An 18,941-nucleotide genomic window follows, 5' to 3' on the forward strand; every position below is an offset into this window, starting at 1 on the left:
TACAAAGGAAAAAGCCTAAGCAAAACTGATTCCTTCACTATGAGATGTTTTTTAGTCCTCATAGATCAACCAACCAGCTTAAACTACAGCCAGTTTTTAAAATAGCATTTCTTTTCTCCCCATGGGACAAAGAAATGAAAAATATTTATTCTCTCTAGTAATCAAGGAAATACAAATTAAAGCAATCATAAATGACTTTTTTCCTCTTATCTAATTGGCAAAGATGAAAAAAAATAATCATTATCCTAGTAGAGCAAGGGACACATTCACACTTGGTAGTGGGAGTATAAATTGTTAAACTGTTTCTGGTGTTGTGTGTGTATCAAAAGTGTTATTGTAGGCCGGGTGCGGTGGCTCACGCCTGTAATCCCAGCACTTTGGGAGGCCAAGGTGGGCGGATCACGAGGTCAGGAGATCGAGACCATCCTGGCTAACATGGTGAAACCCCATCTCTACTAAAAAAATACAAAAAGTTAGCCGGGCGTGGTGGCGGGTGCCTGTAGTCCCAGCTACTCGGGAGGCTGAGGCAGGAGAATGGCGTGAACCTGGGAGGCGGAGCTTGCAGTGAGGTAAGATTATACCACTGCACTCCAGCCTGGGCTACAGAGCAAGATTCCGTCTCAAAAAAAAAAAAAAAAAAAAAAAAAAAGTGTTATTGTATATACCCCTTGTCCTAGCAACTCAGCTTGTAGGAATTTTACCATACAGATAATCATAGTTGTTCACCAAGATTCATGATCGCTTTCATCTAGGCTTTATTTCTGTTGGTGAAAAATGAGTGCTGCCATACTAGGGAGTACACTAGGCCTTTATAGTAATGTTTGTAATAGACTCTGCCACTGTAAACATTATTTTGGAGAAGAATCCTATTTGACATTGGAAAATGTTCCTTAGGTGTGAAATGGAAACTTGGTAAAGTTTTTGGAGCCTGTATAAATGTGAAAGTATTTTCATTCATTTATATAAAACCACACCAAGATCCAAATAATAGAATCAACTGTTCATTAGGTGTCTACAGCGTGCTCAGTCTTCTGCTGGGTATTAGGTAGTATAAATATATTTTTTCTTGTTCTTTAGGACTTTACACTATCATGGAACTGTTGTAGGGCTTAAAGATGTGCATTTGTTCCTTGCACACCCAGTAGATATAGCTATAATCAATGGGAAGAGCACACACAGGACATAGCTAGACAGGGATTTCAATCCTGTCCCTATCACATACTTGTCCACTCACTTAGACAAATTATTTGAAAATGATGCTGACCTCATGGGGTGGTTATAAGTATGAGGGGAGGCATAACAAGGACTGCTTCCTGTGATGCCTCATGAATAGGAAGTATGTTAGTTCCTTTACTTTCCCTTCCAGAAGTTTCTATTTCCTCAGTATAATGTCTGCAGCAGTTATATTGGAAACTGAACTACTGAATGAATGAATGAGATACTGCATTTGAAAATATGTTATAAGCCTTAAAGCGTTATGAAAATGTTAGCTATTAATATTTGAATAGTTTAATATGTATAATATGGCAAAATTCATGTATACATATATAGGTATACGTGGGGGGAAGGGGAGGTGTTTGTATGTAAGTGCTAAATGTTATGGACCATATAGGGTTGTTATAGAATGAAAAGCAAAGGAAGACATTAATATGGCTGGTAGTCATTGAGGGGGCTTCTGGGGAAGGTAGGTTTGGATGAACCCTTTAATTAAGGTAGGTTTTGAAAATGAAAAGCAATATATACAAAAAGTAAAAAAGAAAATGGTGTACTCGGGGAGTGATAATAAGACCATTCTGCCTAGAGAGGAAGATTTTCTTGAAACATCAGTGGACAGGGTAGGTAGAAGGGCAAGGTGTGGCCAAGACAACAAGAGGCATTACTTATCTGGTGAGAAGTAGATAACGACTGTAAGTTCTAAGACAATATCATGACACTGTGTTACCAACACATCTGTGTGTTACAATATGTTTGTAGCAATGAACTTTGGGAATGGCAGTGTAAACAAAAATACATTTTATTTTATATATAAGTCATTGTTTTTTCCTTCCACAGCATATAGCCTGAATTTTTCCATTTGGTGGTAATAACAATAGCAAGATGTTTTTTTTAAATCCTTGTATGCTACATAACTGAATATTTTTGGAATTTGACTTTAAAATATGCACACAACCCTAGCATTGCTATTTTCTGATGCTTCTTTTTGTGAAAACCTAAAGAAAATTTATAGTCAATTTTATATACTCATATTATTTGATATTACTGTTAGCCTGTTCTTCCTGTTTCTTTCCCTGCAGATTTTCAATGTGAAGATGACTATCATGCCCTTTGTAATTTATGTCTATATTTCATTGAAAGAAAGGAGATTTAAATAACATAATCCTTAGCAGTAAACCAACTAATAACTTAGTTACGATGTATTTACTTTCAGTGTTTTCTTCCTGGAATTTCCTCTTTTCTTATGTTCTTTTTCACATTTCTTTACAGTATGGATGGAGCAGATCTGTGTTTTGAAATCGTAAAGCGAGCGGATGCTGGTTTTGTGTACAGTGAAGCTGTAGCCAGGTATGTAGTGTATATCTAATCCCCAGAGGTCAAGGTGAAAGTAAAAAAAAATGACAAAGACATCACATGACAAACTGATGAAGAGCGTACTGCTGCTCTTTGCTACAAGGAACATCTCTGTTTTAGTATGTGTTAGTAGAATTGATAGTCACTGGAAATGCAAAATACCAAACAATGAGTTATCTATTAACATGGGTTTATAGGGGCCGGGCACGGTGACTCACACCTGTAATCCCAGCACTTTGGGAGTCTGAGGCGGACGGATCACAAGGTCAAGAGATCGAGATCATCCTGGCCAACATGGTGAAATCCCTTCTCTACTAAAAATACAAAAATTAGCTGGGCGTGGTGGCATGCGCATGTCGTCCCAGCTACTCGGGAGGCTGACGCAGGAGAATCGCTTGAACCCAGGAGGCGGAGGTTACAGTGAGCTGAGATCGCGCCACTGCACTCCAGCCTGGCCACAGAGAGGAGGTTGCAGTGAGCCGAGATTGCGCCATTGCACTCCAGCTTGGGCAACAAGAGCAAAACTCCATCTCAAAAATAAATAAATAAAATAAAAACATGGGTTTATAATACAAGCTTACATTTTCAGTACTGCTATCTTTCCCACTTGTGATGATTTTTGTACAAGAAGCGGGGATCTAATAGCTCAGGAACTATGTAGAATTTTACTTGGGTTTTTTTTATTTTTGTTTTAGCAAATCTGCCTCATTAGTTCTTCATTTTGCCTTTTAGTGATATCAAATTATCTCACAATAATTAACGAAAAATAAAGAACAGTAAAAGGAAGAGAAATAGAAGCACCATTTTAAAAAATATATTTGCTTCAGGCCAGTGTGAGACCTACCAATCAAATGGCAGCTGTTTGTTCTAAGTGGAGAAGTTGTTGTAAAGACCTAATGACTCAAAATAAGAAGTAAATATGAAAAATCGCAGGAGCCATGCACGTGCTGGGCCACTTGCTTATAAATTTAGAGCAACACAGCTTTCTGTTTTGGTTACATTCAATCATATCACAATTACCCACTGCTGTAGGTTGCCTTTTTAATACATGGAATACAGCATCCCTTCTTAGTCACCAGGCATAATATGTTGAAGGTTTCAAACTCACAAACATATTAACTTTTTTGGGTGGGGGAGGAGGGACAGAGTCTCATTCTGTCGCCCAGGCTGGAGTGCAGTGGCGTGATCTCAGCTCACTGCAACCTCTGCCTCCCAGGTTCAAGTGATTCTCCTGCCTCAGCCTCCCAAGTAGCTGAGATTACAGTCATGCACCTCCATGCCCGGCTAATTTTTGTATTTCTTTTAATAGAGATGGGGTTTCACCATGTTGGCCAGGCTGATCTCGAACTCCTGACCTCAAGTGATCTGCACGCCTCAACCTCCCAAAGTGCTTGGATTATAGGCATGAACTCCCGTTCCTAGCCTAGGATTTATGAAAACTTTCTATCATTTGAAAAACAGTTATATTAAATGATTTCCTCTGTCTTATCATTTCTTTTATAATTATAGCATTTTAGACAAACATAGCTGGAAACAACTTGGAGACCACCTTAATACAGCTTTGAGCTCAGCATGACTTGAATGTCTTCAAATTCATTGCCCTGACTCCTTCTAGCTGAAGAGCAAGGGACCTAGTCTCAGGGATGGAGCAGCCATGGCTATAGCACAAAATAAAGAATATGCTCAATGTGTGGTCGCTGTGTTTTTGTACTGCTGGGGCTAGGGCGAAGGAGCAAATGAAAGTTTATGTGTGTTCTTTAGGCTTCTGATCTATACGTGGTAGAACTGAAGCTAAATATCCTCTTTTCTTTTGTGCCATGTTCTCTAAAGCACATTCTAGGTTTTTTTTTAATCCTATCTTCTATTATTTTGAGTTTTTATTACAATTTTAAATTTTTATTCTTCCTTGTCCCTCAAAATTTTAAAGCATTCTTTCATACCAAAAATAGTCAATACTAGTGAAACTCAGTGGAAGAAGGGGATTTTTTTCCTTCTTGAACCACAATAACACTGGGATACCTGGCAGGTATGCTGACAGGATTGATGTGAAACCAGTACCACTTTTACTCTGGTCCCCAGTCATCTATATTGCTTTTTCTTAACTTCAAGCCTATCTCTGCCACTGGGCTATGTGTCAGGATAGGCAGGATGGTAGTGTGAAGAGATGATGTCATACAATGACATGACTTGTGGTCTCTCCTAATCTTGAGATTTATAGAAAAGGTAGATGTTTATACACATCAAAATGAAAGCCTATTGATTTTTAAATCCACCTGTATAAGCTGTTAAAATGGTGAAACGAACTTTCCAGAGTGGACCAAAAAAGAGTAGCATTGACACCAGTAGGTGACGTTGCAAAGAGGGAGGTTTGGAGGCAGTTTATTAAAGGTTCTTCCTCTGAACAATAAAAAAAGTAGGCGGAGACTCAGAAAGTATTATTATGTGTGTTTCCTATTGCAGAGGATCAATGACCATGCAACAAGTGCGCATAGATTCCTCCATTGGTTTAATGACAGATGACTTCTAATCTTTTTTCATCCTCGCTGATTCTGTGATTTATTGTTAGGAAATTTAGCTTGTATCAGTATTCTAGTGAGACCGACTGCAAGAAGACTTTGAGACACCAAGTAATCAAATTGATAATGTTGTTTTTCTCCAGCTGGCTGAGCTTCAAGAGGAGCAGCAAAGCATGGCATAAAGTAAAACTGTATTCAGTCCTTAATGCAACCCAATTAGTGATTACCTCCATCCTTTCAGGGGTGATGAGTTGTGGAGTGAGCTAACACACAAGATCATATTATCAAATCAAACTCTCAGAGATCTTCTTAACTAGTACCAAGCTTTACTAAATAATTTCAAGGATACAGGCAATCAGAAGGCTCAAGTGAAGCAGACAGAAGGGAAGGGCAGCCCCCCACGTCACTTCTTACTGCCTCAGAAATGCACCTCTGGCCCAGAATAGATGAGGTTTATACTGGGATTTGTGAGTTTCCACACACAAAGGGGAGCATTGCAAATATCTTTATTTTACACCCCAGAGATTTGGATAGCTCCATGACATTCTCCAGGAAGCCATCTGTGCCTCAGAGATCCCATGTTCTACTTACCATAGTAATCCTTAGCCAGAGATACCCTGTTAAGGGCATTTCAGAGATAAGGTCTCTTCTGCCTAGCAAATAGCATTAGGCTTTGTCACCTGCATTGACAAGAAGAGCAGACTGAATCACCTCTCTTCTACCATGCTGCACCCCTGAAATGCCTCCTTCCAAAGGCAGTAAATGCATTGCTGGCCAGCTCTTTTCTTCCATGGAGTTATCTTGCTGATCCTTAGGAAAGATAAACAAATATATTGCTGCATTTCTCTGAAAGCACAGGTCCCTATGATGCTTCATGAAGTGAAATCTTTTGATTAAAAGTTTAGTCATCAACTTTCTAGAACATTTGGGCAGATTTTAGTTCTTATTTTATTCTGCTTGCACACTTTGACATGCATTGCCTCCCAGGATCATGTTTGGGAGGGTGGAGAAAGATAGTTCAGTTCTGTTATAACTTGGGGAGAAAAATAGTTCTACTGTCTCCACACACACCGCAAAGATTCTGCTGTGTACGTATGTTTGGGTCAAATAATTGAGTGTTCTCATATGCAAATGAAAAAATCCTCATTCATTGAGTTTTGTTTTGTGTTATGAGACTTTGAGATAGGAATTTTCTTTAGGTTAAAGATAATTTAGGTGGCTGTCTCAGTGCTTTGTATCCCAAATAGTTCATTCCGTAGGTACAAGCTATGTCCACTTTAACTAATTTTAATTTATCCATTATTTCCATGTTGACATCTAGATGGACAAATAAGCTGTTCCTAAACCTTTGACTGAACTTAACAATAATAATATTGTAATAATAATGACTCAACCTTTGTAGCATGGTTTAGTTTACAAAGCACTTTGACAGGTGTAGTCTCTCAGCCATTTCAAGGGGTTACAGATCCTCCAAAGCCTGATTTGAACCAGTAATGGACCACAACACCAAGTTAACAACCCCTCATTTAAACAAAACTTATGGCCAGGCATGGTGGCTCATGCCTGTAATCCCAGCACTTTGGGAGGCTGAGGCGGGCTGATCACTTCAGGTCAGGAGTTTGAGACCATCCTGGCCAACATGGTGAAACCCTGTCTCTACTCAAAATAGAAAAACTAGCAGGGCGTGGTGGCCCGTGTCTGTAATCACAGCTACTTGGGAGGCTGAGGCAGGAAAATCGCTTGAACCCAGGAGGCAGAGGTTGCAGTGAGCCGAGATCGTACCACTTCACTCCAGGCTGGGAGGCAAGAGGGGAACTCCATCTCAAAAAATAAAAATAAAAAATAAACAAAACTTAATTACAGGCTACAATGGCCCAAGCAAAGAGTATATGAGCACAACCCCTTATATGTGCATTTGCAAAGTAAGATAAATTAAACATCAGAAGTAATGATTACATGAGCCTAGCTCTCTGGCTTAAAGCCCAGTTGTAAGGAGCCTGTGATTAGTACAGGAACAAGGCTTGGGTTTGTTTTTGTTTTTGTTTTTGTTTTTTCTCCTACATTTCATTTTTAAAATGGAACCCTTCCAATTAGTTGTAATACATGAAATAATGCATATGCTAACTAGAGGAATACTCCTGTGAGCTTGATTAGATGGTATCATGCCAAAGAGGGAACTTGATGGAAATGTCTTTTAATTGTAAAGCCAGAATAGGAATTTTTTTTTTTTTATTTTTCCTGAGTCACATACACATGTTCAAGGTCACTTGTATCAGAAATGTAAGATCCGGAAACAAAACAAAATTCTATAAATATTATACAATGAACAGTGTTAAGTCTGTTGCATTTCTGTCATGCTGGTTGGGAAGGAAAAGGAAAAAAATGAGAAAAGAAGGGGGATAATAGGAAGAAAAGAGAAAGACAAATATAGAGGGAATAAAATACAGAAAATGAAACAGATACTCAGAGAAAGAGTAACAGGGCAATTATAGAAGAACTTTAGAAATAGGAGGCGGTCCTATTTAGTAGTACTGAATCAACTGTTCTTGTCACACATGGTTGCTAGTTAACCCCGTTACCATTTTTTAATGCCTGTTCTTTAAAATGCTGATTTCTTCTTTGTTCTCACCTGTGCTCCAGGAGGGATCCTCAGCTGGCCATGTAAGGAGTCAGGCTTTCTAGGACATGTGCCTAGAACTAACTCCACTTAGTTCAAGGGAGCCCCAACTAAAACTTGATTATGTTACAAAAGGAAATTGTCTGATAAGGGCCGTTCTTCCCTCATTTGTCCTCACAGCTAAATGGAAGTAAGATGGAGAGCATCTTATTATTTGCTGGCAGATCAAAGGCTCCCACCGCTCTAGTCTGAATCCTTGGGGCAGCCCTGAGCACTGTTTATATAACAGCAGTCCAGTTTAAGTAGAATTACCTGAGTATTGGGGGAAAAAATTGTCATGTTTTAAGCTTGAATTTTTAGTTTGCAAAGCAAATTTACTTATGAACAGTGTGTAATTCTTTTGACTTAGATAGCTTAGAAAATGTAGAGCATACTGTTTCTTCATGAAACCCATAAACTTGTGAGTCTGCCAACATTTTCATTATTAAGCATCACTTTACATCCATCTTGTCTGCTCAAATAAAATGTGGCCATGGACAGCTAATATGAGAGTGGGAGTTATAAACTAGGAGCACTGTATATTAAGTTTTAAAATAAAAATTGTTTACGGTTTTTAGATTTCTTTTGTTTTTTACAGCCATTATATGAGACAGATACTGGAAGCTCTACGCTACTGCCATGATAATAACATAATTCACAGGGATGTGAAGGTAAGTCATTTGTTATCACTAACTTTAATGTTTGTGAAAAAATGCTGATATGGCAATGATAATCAAGAATTCTTTAATATTATCATGAAGAACATCTTAATTTTACTTATAAGTAAAAATGTATTGAACTGCTTTGTATTTGGGAAGTCATTGTACTAATTCTTAACTAGGAACACTATAATTTCAATTTATTTATTTTTACTAAAGTATTCATGCAATCTAAAATTGTATTATTTCTCTTTTGTCATTGTGTGTGTGAGAGAAATGAAAAATCCAATAAATAGGAAAAACCAAACAATATCCTATACTGAGTTAATTGGGGGAAAAATTAGAATTTGGTTTATATAGTAAAAGTTAATCATACACATATTTTCATAATATTGCAATGCAGAATAGTCAGCATTTTTTTTTTGCAGATAATTTTTAAATATAGTATGAAATCATAATTATACATATAATACGATTTTATGCTTGGAATACCAATATTATCATTATTCAGTCTTTCTGCCTATTTGATCCCAGTATCGGGTTAATGAGAACTCTCAGTTCCTGGTTTTTTAATGGTGTCAAGCCAAACATAGAGGGAGGCAAGAAACGAGACCAATAGGCCTTCCTCCTGATCCCTAGCTTCTCCCAAGGCCCAGAATCACTAGGGAGCCCCTGAGGTCCCTTTGGCCCTGGGCTACACTTTTAAGCTCTGATATTTTGTCACTGGTCTTTCTCTAACCTCCGGCATGTGCAGACATAGTGTTCCTTCCCTCGAGATATATTATTAAAGGCCTGGCTTCTTCAATGTATTTAATACTTTAAATGATTAAGAAAATTAAGCAGAGTTTAATTAAAGTATCTATAATGTTTGGAAAATTTTCACAGAAATCCTTGTAGTTAAAAGCTGAGGGAAAGCATGAGCAATTCCAAAACCATCTAGTAAAATATTTTAATAGCAAATGAAAATCACTGGAGAAATGTACAAAATACACATTAGTGTAAATTAGTTGTAAAATATCTCATTCATCCTTTTCGGATGTGTTAAGAAAATGATATTGTTATTATCAAAACTCAACACTGAGCATCTCAATGGGTCCCCCTTTATGAAAAAGTATTCTGGCCGAGCCCGGTGGCTCATGCCTGTAATCCCAGCACTTTGGGAGGCCAAGGCGGGTGGATCACCTGAGGTCAGGAGTTCAAGACCAGCCTGGCCAACATGGTGAAACCCCCATCTCTACTAAAAATACAAAAATTAGCCGGGCATGGTGGCGCATGCCTGTAGTCCCAGCTGCTTGGGAGGCTGAGGCAGGAGAATCGCTTGAACCCAGGAGGCGCAGGTTGCAGCGAGCCGAGATTGTGCCACTGCACTCCAGCCTGGGTGACAGAGCAAGACTCCATCTCAAAAAAAAAAAAAAAAAAAGTATTCTTCAGTTATCCAAAGAGAAATAAAAGTGTGGAAAGGTAAAAGGTGGGAAATTGTCAACTGTAGTAGCTTGCTGTGCAATTAGTTTGCATTAATTAATGTATATCTCTTTGTATATATTCTAAAATATATACAAGAAAAAAATAGTAATTTAAAAACCTAAAATGTGTTCATGTAATAGCATTATGTTAAGAACTGTTTTGCTCAAGAGGCAATTTTATTTTGAATCAATTATTCTCGAAAGATAATTATATCAGCATCATACAATAAACAATGATTTACAGCATATTATACTGTAATACTTTCAATAATATAGTCAGCTTTTGATTAGCAATGGTATTTGGTTTTGTTTTTTTTTTTTTTGAGACGGAGTCTCGCTCTGTCGCCCAGGCTGGAGTGCAGTGGCCGGATCTCAGCTCACTGCAAGCTCTGCCTCCTGAGTTTGCGCCAGTCTCCTGCCTCAGCCTCCTGAGTAGCTGGGACTACAGGCGCCCGCCACCTCGCCCGGCTATTTTTTTGTATTTTTTAGTAGAGACGGGGTTTCACTGTGTTAGCCAGGATGGTCTCGATCTCCTGACCTCGCGATCCGCCCGTCTCGGCCTCCCAAAGTGCTGGGATTACAGGCTTGAGCCACCGCGCCCGGCCTTAGCAATGGTATTTGATATGACAACCTAAAACTAAATAATATCCAAAAGTAGATAATTTGACCTCACCTTTTAATTTACCTTCTGATTTATTTATTTAACAAATATTTAAGTGCCTATTTTTTAGATTACTGTGCTTGGAGCCCTAAAAGTATTATGGTCTCAGTAGGGAGATAAGGCTGGGCATCTCTTATCTACGGCAGCAGATCAACACATGCTAAAACATAGTGACTTCAATCAATAACTGCTGCTTAGTTGCTCACAATTCTGCAGTTTGGGCAGAGCTTAATAGGGACTGCTCAATTCTGTTTCACAGGACGTTGGTGACGTAGCATGGCTAGTTTCCACATAGACTTCACTCATTTTTCTGGCATCTCAACTGAAGTGAGTAGAACAGCTGGGAGCTGGCTGGGCACTCTTTGCAGTCTCTCATTCAAAACGTCTCTCTCTCTTTCCACGTGGCCCTATGTCCAGCAAGACAGTGTGTTAGGGCTCCAAAAGAGCAAAAATGGAAGGTGTTAGGCCTCCTGAAGCAAACTGACACTGTATCACATCTTATGTATTTCATTAGTTGAAACATACATCACAAAAAGGTCACAAGGCTAGTCTGAGTTAAAGGGGAAGAAACATAGGTTCATATTTTGATTGATGGAGTGCCAGATATATACAAGGATGGGAGAACTTGGTGGTGGCCACCTTTAGACAGACATAATTATTATGCAAGGTAGAAGGTGATAATTATCATTAAAAGATGAGGTCAGAGAAATTTCCTGGGGGAGGTCACATTGGAGCTTGGTCTTGAATCATGGGGTAGTTATATGGAGACAAAAAGACATTTCAGGCAGAAGGAATTTGGGCAAAGGCCCAAAAGTAGTCTTACATTGGAGTGTATTAGATTAGTTTATTATTTCTAAAGTACATGCTAAATAATTTAGAGGAAGTACGTAGAAACATACCAAAGAATGAAAAAGAAATAGTTCTCAAACTGCAAATTAGTAAGAAGAAACCACCCCAAAAATAGCCATTGTTCAGTTGGGAGACACACTCAACACAGAGCACACGTTAATGTCGATTTTTTATTTTATTTCATTTTTTTCCTTTTTTTGAGACAGGGACTTGCTCTGTTACCCAGGCTGGAGTACAGTGGTGCAATCTCGGCTCACTGCAACCTCTGCCTCCTAGGCTCAAGCAATTCTCATGCCTCAGCCTCCAGAGTAGCTGGGACTATAGGTGTGCGCCACCACACCTGGCTAAATTTTTTTTGTATTTTTTTGTAGAGACAAGGTTTCACCCTGTTGCCCAGCTTGGTCTTGAACTCCTGGGCTTAAGCATTCTTCTTACCTTGGCCTCCCAAAGTGCTGGGATTACAGGCGTGAGCCACCGTGCCCGGTCTTTATATTTCAGAAGCTGAAATCCACACATTTTTACATGGGTGAATAAAATACTCACATTTAGTTAATTGAAAATTTTTAATTTTGGTGTATTTTTCTTAAGACATTCATCCAAAAGATATTTATTGAGTGCCTACTGTGTAGCAGGCACTGTCCTAGGAACTGGAGCTACGTCAGTGAAGAAAACGGACAAAAATCACTGCCCTCATGGAGCTGACATTCTAGTTCAGGGAGACAATACTCAGTAAACAGAAATGAACTACGTAGTAGGCTAGAATGTGAAAAGTATCACAGAAAAAACTAGAGTAGTCAGAAGGTTAGGGAGTGTCCAGAGAAGGGCTTGCTTTTGTAAATACGGTGGTCAAAGCAGGCCACATTGAGATGATGATATCTGAGCAAGGACTTGGAAGAGAGGAAGTGGGCTAATCTGATAGCTGAGGGAAGAGCATTTTGGGTAAAAGAAACAGCCAGTGCAAAGACCGAAAGACAGGAACACAAGTAGCCTGCTTGAGGAACAGCAAGGAGGCCGGTGTGGCTGAGGTAAAATGTGCAAAGGGGAGAGTAAAAAGGAGACAGGAGATGATCCTGCCTGGCTTAGACCAGAGTAGTAGCAGTGGAGGTAGTAAAAAAATAAAAAATTAGTTAGATTCCTGATATATTTTGAAGATTATGTCAATAGGATTTCCTAATATAACTTTGGTAAACTAGGTAAAACTTAGTTTTATTCAAGACCTTGTTTCGGGGGTATTCCAACATAGGGGTCATTGTGAAACTTCAAGAACAATACATTTCACATGCTAATAATGTAAATTTTCACTTGGTTTGATTTGTTAATATTTTTGCCAATAAAGCAACCTTGAGTTTTTCTTTCCATTCAGATATATATTCAGTGACTTATCTGTATGTAGGTTTTTGTTTCTGCAGTTAAGTTTTTGTCTAAGTTTTCTTCCCTTATATTTAATAAAGAAAATAGAAGAGCATTGCAATGTTTTATTTCTCTAAGAAAAATTTATTTTATCATCTGTTTCATCTAGCCAAGAATATTCTCATTCTCTCTCTCTCTTTTTCTCTCTCATAATTCTTGTCATATGATCCAAAAGCATTACATTTCCCAAGGATCCTATTATTATATTTACTAATACTTTTTTCTTTACTTTTTTACTAAAGGCATTTCCTTTTGTAATCATTGTAACTGAGTACTTAAAAGGATTCTTTGGCTAGATTTGAGTATATGGTACCATGTGATCTGTTTTTGGGAACTGCTTGCTCTGAAGAAGCAATTTCACATAAAATTGCATAAAAAGCAATCATATAATCCTTTGAAATTCGAGAGATGTGTGAACATAGTACTGGGCCTCCCCACAGCCATACTTATTGACATTTCGGGCTATATTCTTTGCTGTGGGAGGCTGTCCTGGGAATTGTAGGATGCTGCTAAGCATCCTTCACCCACTAGATGCCAGTAGCATCTCCCCCTAGTTGTGACAACCAAAAATGTCTCCAAACATTGCTAAATGTTCCCTGGGGCACAAAAATTGTCCCTGGTTAAGGCCTGCTGTCATAATAGACTTATAATTCTCAAGATTTGCCTCCCTACAGGTATTAATTAAGGCATGCATATAAATTTCTATTTTTTTCTGTCATCTTCCCTTTAATTCTACTTTTTCTTGTGAAAGAATGTGAAAACTTTCATTATGTTTCTGGTACTTTTTTTTCTTCCTCTCACCCTTGAATTAAAAGTACTTTAGAAAGAAATAGCACAGTTGTCAAGGTAAATGCAACTCCTGGCTCTTTGCCTTCTTTCATGGGCTTTACTAAGCACTGAGAGTTCGTGGAAGTTTTTCCTCTCTCCTAACTCCTGCAGGCAGGCTTACATCATGAGGGTATGGGGAGACTTAGTTTTAGACCTTTCTGTCACTCTGACCTACTCATGTATAATTCTAATAACTGAAGTTGAAGTGAAACAGTTTCTCTGAGAATGCAAATTGCTACACACAATCACTTTCTATTCTAAATAGTGCCTTTGCCCAGAAGGTCTGGGTGCTGTTTTTAGTTCTCAGAACTGTGCAAACCCCAGTCACACAAACACTCAGCCAGAGGCCAGAGTGTTTCTGAGTGTGCTTCCTTTAAATGGTTTTCCTTGCTAACCTGTGTGAACACGCCTGGCTGCTTTTTGGTTCCCTTCTGGTCTCAGTTCTCCTTTTACCTGTTTAGAGCCAGACTATGACAAATTTGTGTTCATCACAGAACACTGGTTGGCATGACATTGTGGATTTCTTAAAGCATTCCGTAGTCACTTGTTCTCCCTTACTGATGTTTCTTTCTTTTTTTTTTTGAGATGGAGCTTGTCTCCCAGGCTGGAGTGCAGTGGCCCGATCTCGGCTCACTGCAAGCTCCACCTCCCAGGTTCACGCCATTCTTCTGCCTCAGCCTCCCGAGTAGCTGGGACTACAGGTGCCCGCCACCTCGCCCGGCTGGTTTTTTGTATTTTTTAGTAGAGACGGGGTTTCACCGTGTTAGCCAGGATAGTCTCGATCTCCTGACCTCGTGATCCGCCCATCTCGGCCTCCCAAAGTGCTGGGATTACAGGCTTGAGCCACCACGCCCGGCCTACTGATGTTTCTTTTACATCTGATACCACAACTCCCCAAAGTTGATCATGTTGTATAGAGAAATTTAAACTCTCATAAAACAAAAATGTATTTATTCTTTTTTTATTATTATTATTTATTTTATTTATTTATTTATTTATTTATTTATTTATTTATTTATTTATTTTGAGACGGAGTCTCACTCTGTCGCCCAGGCTGGAGTGCAGTGGCGCGATCTCGGCTCACTGCAAGCTCCACCTCCTGGGTCCACGCCATTCTCCTGCCTCAGCCTCCCGAGTAGCTGGGACTACAGGCGCCCGCCACCGCACCCGGCTAATTTTTTTGTATTTTTAGTAGAGACGGGGTTTCACCATGTTAGCCAGGATGGTTTCTATCTCCCGACCTCGTGATCCGCCCGCCTCAGCCTCCCAAAGTGCTGGGATTACAGGTGTGAGCCACTGCGCCCAGCCACTATTCTTTATTATTATATTAACACTGGTTAATCTGCATTTCTTTTGTAAGATTTTTGAACATAATGTGCACGTTCAGTTTGAATGTGGCATTTTAATAATTGTACTTAGGAAGATCTCATGGATTACATGATCATCATAAATTTATCTTGTGTTTCTAACTACTATACTTCTCTTCGCCCAGCCTACTCCTACAAAAAAAAAAGAAATCAACTCTTTAGTTTTAAGTTTCTCAGCCTGAGCAACATAGTAAGACCCTATCTCTCTCTCTCTCTTTTTTTTTGAAACGGAATCTCGCTCTGTTGCCCAGGTTGGAGTGTAGTGGTGCGGTCTCGGCTCACTGCAACCTCCACCTCCCGCATTCAAGCAATTCTCCTGCCTCAGCCTCCCAAGTAGCTGAGATTACAGGTGCCTGCCACTACGCCCGGCTAATTTTTTTAGTAGAGACAGGGTTTCACCGTGTTGGCCAGGCTGATCTCGAACTCCTGACCTCGTGAGACACCACGCCTGGCCATTAAGACCCTATCTCTACCAAAAAATAAAAATTAGCCAGGTGTGGTGGCACACACCTGTGGTCCTAGCTACTCGGGAGGCTGAGGCAGGAGGATTGCTTGAGCCCAGGACATTGAAACTGTAATGAGCTGTGATTGTATCACTGCACTCCAGCCTGGGCAACAGAGTGAGACTCCATCTCAAAAAAAAAAAAAAAAATTATTTTGCTTGTTAGAAGTGAATCCTTTTACTTTTCCTCTCCTTCTGAGCCAGGAGTAACATGTATGATATAGCCAGAGGTTTTTCTGTCAGTTATAACTATAGCTGTAGTAACTCTTTCCAGTGTTATCAATTCCATTTGAGTGTAGGGCCCGTCAGAGGAAGGTTCGTGGCATTAGGCTGCTCGATTGAAATGCTTAGCAGATTACCAGTGTTCCCTCTGTTCTCCCTTTGTGGTTTGCCAGCAGGATTTCCTTTCACCTTGTCTTCCCAGATTTGCCCATAACTCCCACCCTGACAGAGCACAAGGCCAGGGATAGGCCCAGAGTCCTCAGCAAATTGAACAGAATGGGCCATCTTCCTCTTCTATCCAGGGAGTAGAAACTTACTTCCCTGTTAAGTTGTTTATCCTAAATTTTGTTTGTCTAGTCTTAATGGTTTGTGTTCCTGATTATAGTTTGAAAGCTGCCTTAATGAAAGTATGTGTATGCCTGTTTTCTACAGTTTAAGATAAAACCTTGTTGGCCTTTGAGTCAAAATTTGAGATTTCTGAAACCCCAAATTTGTGTTTGACTGTAACTCACACAAACGTATTAAAAACACTGTTTTTTTTGAAATCCAAACTTTAAAATAGGGTAAGTTTTGAAGGTAATTTTAAAACCAGGCACAGTGGCTTGCTCCTATAATCTCAGCACTTTGGGAGGCTGAAGCGGGAGGATCGCTTGAGCCCAGGAGTTCAAGACCAGCCTGGGCAACATAGCAAGAGCACATCTCTACCAAAAAAAAAAAATTAGTCAGGCATGGTGGCACACACCTTTCGTCCTAGCTACTCAGGAGGCTGAGGTGGTGAGATACCTGAGCCCAAGAGTTTGAGGCTGCAGTGAGCTATGATCACCACTGTACTCTAGCCTGGACGACATAGACAGACCCTGTCTCCAAAAACAAAAGTGATATTTTAAATAAAATATTTACTATGCCATTAAACAGCCAGTCCTTAAATTACATAAAAAATTCAACATGATTTAAAATCACCTGTTTAGGAAAGCATCTATGGTGTAGAGATATCCATGATGATAATGAGCTGAGTATATACCTCATTCTTCAGTATAGGAAATTAAAATGTGAGTTTATCAGAATGAGTAACTTAAAGAGAAATTGCATATCTCTTCTGTCTTTTTAAATGTAAGAATCTCTAGAAATATTTTTTGTTTAAAGTAGTGGTAGAGCTGTAAAGTGATTGTTTTTTAAATAATTATTTTTAGAAGTTATATTTTTGGGTCCTTTTTTTTTTTTTTTTTTGAGACAGGGTCTCACTTTGTCACCCAGGCAGGAATATAGTGGCGCAATCATGGCTCACTTCAGCCTCAACCTCCTGGACTCAACAGAACCTCCTGGGCTCAACAGATCCTCCCACCTCAGCCTCCCAAGTAGCTAGGACTAGAGACATGTGCCACCATGTCCAGCTAATTTTTCTATTTCTTGTAGAAACATGGTCTCACTATGTTGATCAGGCTGGTCTCGAAGTCCTGGGCTCAAGTGATCTCCCCACCTCAGCCCCCTAAAGTGCTGGGATTACAGGCATGAGCCACTGTACCTGACCAGAAGTTATATTTTTTTAAAACTCCTAAGTCCAATGAGATTATTAACTGCAGTATAGCTTATGTTAAACAAACATTACTGTCTTAGTCTGATGAGTTTTGGTTTCTTTTTTTTTTTTTTTTTTTTTTTTTTTTTTTTTTTTTGAGACGGAGTCTCGCTCTGTCACCCAGGCTGGAGTGCAGTGGCCAGATCTCAGCTCACTGCAAGCTCCGCCTCCCGGGTTCCCGCCATTCTCCTGCCTCAGCCTCCCGAGTAGCTGGGACCACAGGCGCCGCCACCTCGCCCGGCTAATTTTTTGTGTTTTTAGTAGAGACGGGGTTTCGCCGTGTTAGCCAGGATGGTCTCGATCTCCTGACCTAGTGATCCGCCCGTCTCGGCCTCCCAAAGTGCTGGGATTACAGGCTTGAGCCACCGCGCCCGGCCGAGTTTTGGTTTCAAAACTCACATAAGAATAAAATTACTTAGGCTGGGCACAATGGCTTACCCCAGTAATCCCAACACTTTGGGAGGCCAAGATGGGCAGATTGCTTGAGCTCAGGAGTTCGAGACCAGTCTGAGTAACATGGCGAAATCCCATTTCTACAAAAAAATAACAAAAATTAGCCGGGCATGGTGGTGGGCACCTGTGGTCCCAGCCATTCGGGAGGCTGAGGTGGGAGAATCACTTGACCCTGGGGGACGGAGGTTGCACGCCACTGCACTCCAGCTTGGGTGATAGAGTGAGACCCCATCTCAAAAAATAAAAAGAATAAAACTACTTTTGTAACTGTGGAGAAATCTATGCATCTCAGAAACTCTCCCTGATGAACTTTGAGTTACTCTGTGGTTTGCATGTCTAGGAAGTCACTAGATTGGACACTTCCATTTACAGCTAGCATTCAGGGAGGTCACCTCAAGTTCCCAAGTCTCCTTTGTCTCTGCACATTAATGAGCCAAAAATCCAGTTACTACTCTAAACGAATTGATACTCACTATAAGTATTTGAAGCCAGAACATGTTCAGATTTTTCTCAGAACATTTTCATGTCTCAGTTAAGCATTGAAGTAGAAAAGGAAAAAAGCAAAATTTGCTGGGTTGTTTTGTGTTTTTGTTTGTTTGTTTCCCTCTCGGAATAAGCTCTAGTGATTTTTGAACACATGGCTCTTGGGCAATGTACTGTGAATTGCTTTTACAGCTCTAATTCAGGAACAAAACATGCTATGAGATTAAAGGCTTGGAAGGATTATGTGAACTTACTTTAAACTTCATTTTGGACACTGAAGGAATTACTGTGTGAAGAAAAAAATGAGTCTTTAAGCAGTCTCTAACAAAGTGGCAAGTTACTATTAATGGTTGGTTTTATTCAGCTGTTTTTGTTTGGTTACCTGAGAAGAGAATACCAGTACCATGGAAGTAGAAATAGACAAGAAGTTTATAGCTCCAAAGTGCTTATAATCTCTTTGGGCAGACAGAACACGCTTTTTTTTTAATCGTAATATATGTAACTTATTACAGAATATAGTCACCATCATTTGTCTACTGACAAGATTACATAGAAAAAAGAAATTAACATTAAGAAATGTTTATCTTTAAATGTTCACTTAGATATTGGAAAAAATTGGGGTGATTTACTTAACTATGCACATATATATATATATCCTTTTTGTTTGTTTGTTTTTTGAGACAGTGTCTTACTCTGTTGCCCAGGCTGGAGTGCAATGGCAGGATCGTGGC

At 39.6% G+C, this 18,941-nt stretch overlaps 1 protein-coding gene across 14 annotated transcripts in view; it reads left to right on the forward strand.

Annotated features, from left to right (window-relative positions):
- The window catches only part of LOC105463230 (calcium/calmodulin dependent serine protein kinase), a 412,561-nt gene that overhangs the window by 179,591 nt on the left and 214,029 nt on the right, over positions 1–18,941 (forward strand). For all 14 annotated transcript variants that reach the window (XM_011710276.3, XM_071088415.1, XM_071088417.1 and 11 more), the window contains exons 4-5: positions 2,485–2,562; positions 8,339–8,411. In XM_011710276.3, the coding sequence (XP_011708578.1) occupies positions 2,485–2,562; positions 8,339–8,411 (151 nt within the window). The remainder of the gene's footprint in view (positions 1–2,484; positions 2,563–8,338; positions 8,412–18,941) is intronic.

The sequence above is a fragment of the Macaca nemestrina genome, chromosome X, assembly GCF_043159975.1.
Source record: "Macaca nemestrina isolate mMacNem1 chromosome X, mMacNem.hap1, whole genome shotgun sequence".
In the NCBI taxonomy this organism is placed as follows: domain Eukaryota; kingdom Metazoa; phylum Chordata; class Mammalia; order Primates; family Cercopithecidae; genus Macaca; species Macaca nemestrina.